This window comes from Ambystoma mexicanum, chromosome 6q, assembly GCF_040938575.1.
Source record: "Ambystoma mexicanum isolate Mex_15411 chromosome 6q, UKY_AmexF1_1, whole genome shotgun sequence".
In the NCBI taxonomy this organism is placed as follows: Eukaryota; Metazoa; Chordata; class Amphibia; order Caudata; family Ambystomatidae; genus Ambystoma; species Ambystoma mexicanum.
The window spans coordinates 36,592,873-36,603,107 of record NC_090937.1 but is presented as its reverse complement, the minus strand read 5'-3'; the positions used below and the strand labels follow the sequence as shown (position 1 = coordinate 36,603,107).

The following is a 10,235-nucleotide window of genomic DNA, read 5'->3' as shown; positions in this document are numbered from 1 at the left end:
ACATGGAACTAAAAAATGAAAATTTATTATGTACATAAAATCAAAAATGAAATGAAAGCATACCAAAATATGAAACATGAAATGAAAAGCATGTGAAAAAGATGATTGAATGAAAATGATAACCAATCCAAAAAAATTTGAAAGAAAAACAGTCCAAAGTCACCCTCCAACAACGCAAATCCAAAAGAAATGTAAATGTAAAAAAAAAATCTCCATTGCTTCATGTTCATAATAAACAAAAAAGAGAAATCAATCCATAGTCCAACTATTTACAATCCATTGTCCGGAAAAAATAAATCCATTGCTCCATGTCCATAATGCAAAAAAAAAAAATGAATACATGATGAAACTATATACAATCCATTGTCCAAGGATGTAAAGGGTCCATGATCCCAACCAAACAAATGAAACCTACCTAACAAACTACCTAAAAATATAACTATATACAAATTTGTGTGGCATTGTCCATTGACCACAAATAAAAGGAAAACGAAAAGGAAACATAACTCTAAAAACTATTTACAAGGGCAGCGGGTTAGTCTGACGGCTCACTTCTGGATGTCCCGGGCCAGGGCATCATCGAACTCCTGCTCGATGTCCCGGAGGCGGTCCTCTTCCATGGCCCCGAGGGTTCGCAGGGACGATGACATCTGGACCTCCAGGTCTCTGCGAATTGCCTCGAGGCACTCGGCCCGCCTCAGAGCCCTACGCATGGAGTACTCCGCCCTGACCATCGTGAACAGTGCCTCTTCTGCCGTTCCGCATCTATAGCATGGCCTAACCGCTGCCAGATGGAAGACACTTCCAGTCCTGGGTCCTCCTGCCCTCTGGCCGATGCCTGCCCCTCCGATGTTGAAGGCCCCGAGCCATCATGGCTCCCACCTTGTTGCTGCTGCTGTTGTGCCTCTGCCTGTGCCCTGGCTCTTGCTGCCTGCACATCCTCCTCTGGCTGGGATGCAGTTGTTGATGTGGCCACCGCTGCTGGACGTCCGACTCCTGACTGTGGCAGGGATGTGTCCTCCACCACCCTGGCCGCAGGGTCAGAGGCAGCTCCACAGGGTACCCAGGTGATACATGGGTGGGAAGATGGCATGGAGGACGACTGGCGCATAGGGGGTTCAGGTGAGGAGGGGGTCGGAACAAGGTCCAGCAAACGGAGGAATCCGGCCCTGGTGAGCTGTCCCAGTAGGTCTACGCAGTCAACGAGGCATTCGAGATGACGTGCAGTGTCCTCACGAAAACACTGCAGGTCACCTCGCATGCCCTTTTGACGCAACGCCATCCCACTCAGGACAGGCTCAACCCGGTCCCGGATAGCCACGTCCACAGGGAGAGGAAGGCCAGTTGTTGTAAGCGGATCCCCTCCCCGAAAACGGGTCTGGACGTAGGCATCCCTGCTGGTGCAGGATGATGCAGTCACAGGTTTGGGGACAGGATTACACACAGGCACCTCTGAGGTGGCCTGTGCTGCCTCCTGTCCCTGCCCCTGCACTGCACCACTAGCACAGTGGAATCCCCAACTCCAGACCCCGTGTCTATCCCTTGCACGGCCTCCTCCTCCACCAAACCCCCCACCAACCTGGATGACTCTGTGCCATCTTCCTCCGTCGGACCCTGTGGGGTCTCAGCTGCCCCTTCTGCTGCCGAGGAGTCCAACTCCAACCTCCACCTCTTGGACCTACCCTCAGCAGCTGCGGCCTGGGACGTGGCACCGGACTCCTCATTCCCTGACGAGATGACAACCTGGGAGGGGAGCCGGGCCTTGCGTCTCTGGCTGGCGGTGCGATCCCTGCCGCTGTGCTCCACGGCACCCTCTCCGCCCTCTTCATCAGTTGACGCTGCCGACAGGGAGAGATAGGACACAGGCATCAGGGCACTGTACAATGGACTCCAACACACATGAGTGGCAGTGTCAAACTTCAGATATGGCATCACAATCCCCAACACACATGTCATTTCAACTCACACACATGAGCAATTCCACAGCCATATCATAACAGCCAGCGCCATCCATACACATACAACAGCATGAGCATCCAAAGGTGAGCCAGACATCACATGAAACACAGGGAGTGCAGTAGACATGCACACATGCCACCACACTTACATGCATGTCTACATCTCGTCCAACTGTTGCAGTGATGAGATTGCCATACATGTCAGATCTGCCATTCAGCCTTCTACATATCAGTGTCACATGCATCCATGTTGCATCACAGTTGCACACTTGTCAAGTACATACACATGCACATGTACACAGTGCAGATACATGCATTAGGAACCACCATCCATGCCACAACCATGCCAATGTCCATACACAGAAATTCAAACATGTGTGCTCCCCACCTGTATTTGTCCAGCATGCTTACCAACACATACACCATCAATGTGTCTCACACATGAGAGGACACACATGTGGCAGCCTCACGCCCATGTTCATACACATCTCTACATGGCCCTACAAAAACACATGTGCAACCTGCATACTACTGGCACACCACAACGCGCACAGCGTCCAATCACTCTGCATGTACACTTACCGCTCGACTCCAGACGGGTCTGCCTCTCAAGGATCTGGATGTAGAGTGCTGGCCATATGCGTTCCTGGACCCTCATTTGGTGGTCCGACAGCTGGCCCCGGCGCCCCTCGGCATCCACTGTCTTTGCAAGGTGCCAGGCCTTGTTGAGGGTCCTGGACCTGAAGTCCTCCCAGCGCTTCTTGACATGATGTAAGTTGCGGACTGCCACCCCCTCCGCGTTGATGGCAGTCACGATGTCCATCCAGATCCTGGTACGTCCTTCATTGTCGGCGCGCAAACTTCCAAAGAGGGCATCATACTGCCCCAGGACTTGCTCCACCAGGACACCAACTTCCCTGGCACTGAAGCTGGTGGCCCTCTGCCTCTCTGGCTGGGGGTTGCCAGTGCTGCCCGATGGTGTTCTGCTGGACATGGCAACCCCAGAGGCAGGAGTGGGTGGGCAACTGGGTCCTGGTGCTGGACTGTGGAGCGATGGAATCCCAGTCGGGAGTCTTCAGTTCCAGCAGGGGTGGTCACAGCAACTGCACCCCTGGCTGATGTGCAGGCAGCAAATGGCAGGGCACGTGGGCAGCAGGCAGTCAGGCAGCAGCAGATTGCAGGTGGGAGCGTGCTCGAGGCTCTGGGGGGCAGGAAAATGGCCTTCAGGGCAGGAGCGTGGTCGTCCGTGTGTGTACGCGTGGTCAGCTTGATACGGAGTGATTTGGCACATGAAAAAATTGCACGTCAGCGTGTAATTCGAGGAAAGGCCCTTAGCGCGTAAGCGCGTCAGCACATGTACGCGATTTCATTGGACCAAAGGCCCTTAGTGGTTAAGCGCGTCTGTGACGTAACGCGCACGAGCGTTGCCCTTTCGCGTGTAAAACTTCCCGCGAACCCCAGGAATACATGTACCCCACTCGCACAGGGCCCTTTCGTGTGTAAAACTTCCCGCGAACCCCAGGAATACACATACCCCACTCGCACAGGGCCCTTTCGCTTGTAAAACTTCCTGCAAACCCCAGGAATACACGTACCCCACTCGCACAGGGCCCTTTCGCTTGTAAAACTTCCTGCGAACCCCAGGAATACACGTACCCCACTCGCACATGGCCCTTTCACGTGTAAAACTTCCCGCGAACCCCAGGAATACACGTACCCCACTCGCACAGGGCCCTTTCGTGTGTAAAAGTTCACGCGAACCCCAGGAATACACGTACCCCACTCGCACAGGGCCCTTTCGCGTGTAAAACTTCACGCGAACCCCAGGAATACACATACCCCACTCAGTATATGCATGCTTTTTATTTGTGCACACTTTTGTAATGCGCAGGGATGCTACCGCCTGCCTTTGTGTGGCGGGCGTGTTGAGGCCTGTGTGTGTCTTTGCCCGTGCGCGGGTTTGCCCTATTCGATTCCATGAATACGTGTGGTTCTCGTGCGTGTGGGCATTCCGTGTACTTCCCAGCAGTACTTCCCCCGTTACGCCTTCTTTTTCACACTTTATTCCCCATTCCGCGTGTTACGCCCCCTGTTCCACCTACTTTTGTTGTGTGCGCTGCGCTGTGTGCGCTTTCGCTGTGCGCTTAGCGCACGCCTTTTGGAGACATGTGCGCCAGCATGCGCCATGCACGGATTTGGCGCACAACCAGTGGGAAAGTAGCGCAGCGCCTTCCTTGAATCGCACGCGTGCGCGTGCGCTGGCTTTCTCACGCTTGCGCCTCCTTGCGCCTGCTTGCGCTGGGATTTTCGGCGCACGTTTGTTCCATGAATCGGCCCCGTAGTGTTTTACAGGGGTCTGAACATCTGGGAATAAATAAGTGGAGGTAAGAGCATGACCAACATTTATAATCCTTGCTTAAATCACTTTTCTTTTAGCAATTTTTCTAGCATGCTACTTTTTTACTGTCAAATTCTGATTTTCCATTATTAGTTTGTAAAAAATGTTTATACAATGTCTTCAGTAGAAAATAACCTTTGGTGAAATCAAATTCATTTGACCCCCATCCATGATGATAACAGCCACTCTTCCGGGAGGGCACTTTGCATAGTAGTCATGGCCATGGAACCTGAGTGGGGGGGACAAGAATTGTTTCCAAGTGATGCTTCCCTTATAATGCGTATTTTGGGGGGGGATAAAGATAAGCTTGCCCATTCGTTATTTACATTAGACCTTATTTATGCTCTGAGGGCACCAGCTTTAAGTGCTGCCCTTCAACTCTCACAACACTGAAAGTTGTACATACAAACAGTTTGCATTGGACATATCAGAATCATCTTCGGTTTTATAAAATTATATACATTTTTATTATTATTTTTTTTTTGGTCATGGGCAAGTCCATTGGCACAAACAGCACAGCCACAATTTATCTCTTTGTTTTTGTTCCTTTTTCAAGAGCAGACATTTTGTATGCTTGCCTTATGTTCGCTCCCCAACAAGAGGGGTGACACAAACATTTGATATATAAAGTAAGCAATGGTAAAACACAATGGAAAAAAGATCTCATCATGTTAAGTGCAAAGAGGAAACGCCTTGATATAAAGCTTAATTGCAACAACAAATCAAGTTACCAGTTTAAATACAAGACTTGCATGAAAATATTCCTTGTGATACATCTATTTTTCTGTGTTTAGACCCACATATTGTGTTTAAGTCTATATACACATATCCAGTTGTAACACTTGACAGTAGCATTAATATAGAGCATTCATCAATATAATATAATTTGTTAAGTACACGCTGCAGATACGGGTGAGTAATGTGTTTTGATTTCTCCTTCAAATGTTCTCAATATTACAATGAGTGCTTGCCTCAGTCAGGTGACCAGCCACCTGCTCGTAACCTAACCAGTTTCCGACTACCTCTCCCCCAGTCCGATCCCTGTTACTGTATCCATATAGTGTTGCTTCTCTCGGGCCGTCGCGGCTCCAGAGTAAGATCACCAAACGTTGAGAAAAACTGCTCCATCTCCTTCTGCAACATATCATTTCTCTTCTCTGCATCTTCCTTTGCTCGTTCCGCATTCCTCATTTTGATCTCCACCATTGTGTACTTCTTTTTCTCTTGTTCCAGTTCCTCGTGCAAGGCCATCACTTCTGTTTCTAGGGTGATGTTCCTCTGTTCTAGGCTGTGCAAACAAAGGAGAGTCAGTGTAAGCACATTCAAGAAAATGGAAAATAAACCCCTGTCCTCCCAGTCTCCACCACTGTAAAAAATCAATACTGCATTGGATTATATAATTTGGTGGACCATAAGAAATATATTATGATGACCAGCTGATAACGCATAAGCACTGCTTTATACAGGATATTTTCAGTGCAAGACCCTTGGGTATTTATCAATACTATAAATAGAATTTAGTAGCATTTAAGGACCGCCAGCTCCAAGTAGCCTTTTGTTTCCCCAACCCACTGGGATACCACATAAACGATGACTCGTGTTTTAGTTCCTTCTTCTGAGATGAAGGCAGAGGTTTCATGGAAGGACAGGAGTGGAATGCTGGGAGGAGAGGGGAGGAAAGGCAATGTACCAGAAATGGCCACTAGCGAGGGGATTAATGGAGGGCATCTAACTAAGGGGATCTCGAAAAATGCTTCTGAGTAGGAGCCTAGGAATGTTGGGGAAGGGTGAAGGAGTGGTGCAGGGAGAAAAGGGTTTGCAAGGGCCAAGGAGAAGGGAATAGGCTTGAGTAAAGAACAGCAGGCCGCGCTTGCCTAGTCACGTCTAGCACCTGGGTAGATCTGAAGGCACTTTTGGTCTCTTTAGGCCTAAGGCATGACTTTTGAGAGGGAGGCAGAGGAGGAGGGAGGAGGACTGTGCCTAGGAAAATAACTGGGGTGAACAAAATAGGCTAGGTTTGAAAGGCAACGCGGGAGATGTTTTGGAGAAAGAAAGTAAGCCAAAAAACTGCTAGGCAATTCTAGTCTTTATTTTTCTGCTGGTGTATTGATGAGCACCTAAGTGAGTTATTGCGTTAATGTGGAAAGTGGCACAATAAAGCTAAATGCTTCTAGGCTCTGCTCTTTCTATCGAGTACGGCAGCGTTTACAGTGCCTCTAGTACATAAAGGAACAAACAGGGTGTCAGGCGTTTAAAGAAATAAATGGGGAAAAAGTAGAGCCTTCTTTGCAGAGGGATTGATTTTAATATTCTGAGGGAAGCACCCAGCGAATGAGAGGCCCACAGGTCAGGATGTAATTTTATCCAGTAATTTGCTCCCCAAAATGCACATTGGGCCTCATTATGACTCTGGCGGTAGCCGTGCCGGTAAAAACCAGGTCAGACCTGGTGGGCGAAAAGACACCCGCGAGCAGACCTCGAAGTTTGCTGGTCCAGTAACAATGGTACCGCCAAGCTTACCGTTACCGTTGTTACCGGACCGGCAACTTTATAATGAGGCCCATTGTCTCTCGGGTCACCTGGTGAACTTTGATGTCAGTATTTTTATTTCATCTGGCTAGAAGAAAAAATTCAGTTAAGTAGTAAGATAGATGGGAGAGTAATTTACATCTCATTTGACAATTTAATTGAGGCTTTAGAAGTTGCGAGTAAACCAGTAGTCAATGTGGTACTTTCCTAGCTATGATCCAACTTCTTGATGGCCCTGGGCAAACGTATGGCATTATGTTGTTCTTTTTGGCATTTTCGAAAATGAAGAATATTAGGGCCTCATTACGAGTTTGGCGGTCCAGATACAACGGTACCGGTAACCTTACCGGTATCGTTGTATCCGGACCAGCAAACCCAGAGTTGTGCTCGCAGGTGCTTTTCATTCTGCCAGGTCTGACGTGGCGGAATGAAAGGCACCCGCGAGCAGAGCAAGCCTGTAGCACCGGCACGGTAATGAACCGTGCCGGTGCTACAGGCATCCTCATTCCCATTGAGCCGGGTCCCGGAGCCGGACCACCCCGGTATTGCCCATTCACGGGTGCCAGACTTTCTTGCCGGCTTGGAGGTTTTACCGGCAAGGCTACCTCCAACCTTGTAATGAGGCCCTTAGGGATGATACGAAAAAGAACATACAGATAAGCTAGGTGAGTATATGCAATGATTCCAATCACAATTGCTTGATTGTCCATAGTAATGAAGGGGAGATTATCTTATCATTATGCATATGGCAAAAAAACTATTTTAGCAACTTGCTCAATACTTGGTTTAAAAATATTGGGAAGCCGTCTGTGTTATCATGTAGTTTTTCTTCGTGGGGTGTTAACGATTTTCCAAATAGATGTGGGATTATGAGTGATGCAGTTTGCCCCCTGGAGGGATTCCCAGATTTCAGGAATATGATCACCACATTAACTTCTTGTATCTGGAGACAATGCTTATGATTTCAGGGCATTATCCAGTCAATAAAATGCCAATTGCAGTAGACGAGTCATTTAATTCCATTGCATGCCGGACAGACCCAAAATAAAGGGACAACCCACCACGTTGTTAGTGTTTGCAGATGATGCGGTACTCATGGCAACACTGAGAAAGCCTTGGCTAATTTATTGTCTCGATTTGTTGGGTTTGTGGCAAGATACGTTTTGACATGTATATTAGCCAAATGAAGTGACGATGATGATGGGCCAGCGAAGGAAACCAAAACTTAATTTTGTAGTAAACAACATGCCCCTAGAGACTATCTAGAGATGTGCTGGTCAGCAAATGGGGCTTGGGCCTTGCAGGTGATTAAACTACAGACTAAAATAAAATTGGCCACAGTGGCAATCCTAGTGCTGCGCAATATATTGTGCAGTTTCTATTGAAGCAGCCTGACACATTTGTGGCACTACAACTGTTGCCTAAAATATGTATGAAGCTGCGATTTGGAGACTGAACAACAGAGAGTGCCTTTGTTGCATGGAAGGCAATAAAAAATAAAAAAAAGTCTCGTAATAGGGACGACCACTTGTAATATGGTGGCCCTTAATTCAATTACTACAGGATGGATGAGTGATAAAATCCGATTCAGGGAGCAATGGCTTGGGTAAAAACCTGGCTAAGACTCAGAAGCTCAATTTACAAGGACATTATTGAGGGTTTGCTCCCAAACTATGTTTGATGCAACTAAAAAAGTGGTTAAGACATGTGCAGGAGGTTTTGAGTGGTGTTGGGAAAGAGCCTTGGTACAAAGACCCTGTGTCAATCCCGCCCACAGGTAAAACAACCTTTGAAGTCAACCATATTTCACAATCGATGGGGAGATCGCTGGGAAGAGGCTAATTATTTTACCAACTTACTAACTCATACATCGCAAGTGTTATCATGTGACTGTATACTGCCACAATGGCTGAGTTTGAATAGTATAAAAACCTTACCTAAACATTTTTCATATATAGATTTAAGTCTGTATGAATAGATTGCTACAATGTTTTATAACTCCTGACTTAAGCCCATTACAATCTACTTTCCAGGAGGGATTTATCCATTAGACTGCATTGTTCTACGGACTTGAATCCATATATGAAAAATGTCTAGGTAAGGTTTTTATACTATTCAATCTCAGCCATTGTGGCAACAATATATGAGTTAGTAAGTCGGTAAAATGATGACGAACTATTCAAAATATTTGGTGACAACAAATAGGGATCTATCTGATCTCATGTTCATTTATTTTTCTCGTTTCCGCAAACCCTTAACCCTCCACCCTGACCCCCCCACTTTAATTTCTGTGATCTTATTTGTATATTTTCACTTGAATGACAAATGAAAAATGTTTAGCCAAAATCAGCCCTGATTTGACAAAGACACTGCTGTGTCGAAACACGTGTTATCCCAAAAGGGCACTGGTTTTTCTTCATTTACTTTTTTTGTGTTTTTAAAAAAAAAACATCTTTTCACAAGGAACAAGTGTGGCGCAGTTCTTTTATTGTGTGAGGACATTTGGTTTTCTAGAACTTTATTAATCCTCACAAGATGGTCCTAATGCTTTAGGAAGTGACTAGTGGGGGTGTGGCAAATGAAGTATTGCAATGTTAAAGACATCATACTTTTGATATTAATGTTTAAGTATGCCAAAAAGGGTTTTTCATGAGTTCAACTCCTTGTAAAGCAATATATATCCGTGAACCCCTAGACATTTTGTTGAAATATGTCATCATGTTGCCTGCACGTCTACAGACTGGCTTCATGCAGGCCGTTTATCCCTTGTATCCCTTGGAGCAGCGACTTCCAGAGCGCAACACAATATTGAAGAGGAGGCGCCACCATTGCCACTGGGTTCACAGAGACAATTTCCCAGACAGCTGCCATGATTGTCCTTTTCAGTGTATATTCAGTATTCAGAGGAGTATAATGGAAGCAAAGGAAATGCTAGTATAATCACTTTCATACAGTCAGGTCAATACAATAACACCTGAGGATTGCATTCAAACAGTAGATGTGCCTAGCAGTACATGTGGCTAGCAGTAGATGTGCCTAGTGTATAGTCGTGCGGGATCTAGATTTTGTCACATATCCTTTGGGTATATTGGATTTTTATATCGTCTTTCGGAGTTTTGTATTACCAACTGCCCTGCTTGGAAAAAAAAATGGGTCCATCTTTAAGGCTTCATGGACAGATTAATCCTAATAGTTTAGGGGGGCAGGTCGTTTGGCCAAGGGAAAGACCTAAACAATGGATCCAGCCAATCTGCGGGGGCATCACCTTGGGCCTGAGACGTAGGAAAACACAATGTGAAGAGTCACTGTTAAGCTATGCACCTTTGCCTGAAGATCGCCTGTCTGTTCTC

General features: G+C 46.8%; 1 protein-coding gene across 8 annotated transcripts in view; it reads right to left on the bottom strand.

The window, feature by feature from the left end:
- Positions 1-4,799: 4,799 nt before the first annotated feature.
- Positions 4,800-10,235, bottom strand: part of ARHGAP24 (Rho GTPase activating protein 24) — a 1,622,143-nt gene continuing 1,616,707 nt past the window's right edge. For all 8 annotated transcript variants that reach the window (XM_069630408.1, XM_069630414.1, XM_069630413.1 and 5 more), the window contains one exon: positions 4,800-5,644. In XM_069630408.1, coding sequence (XP_069486509.1) covers positions 5,401-5,644 — 244 coding nt within the window. In that variant the 3' untranslated portion in view covers positions 4,800-5,400. The remainder of the gene's footprint in view (positions 5,645-10,235) is intronic.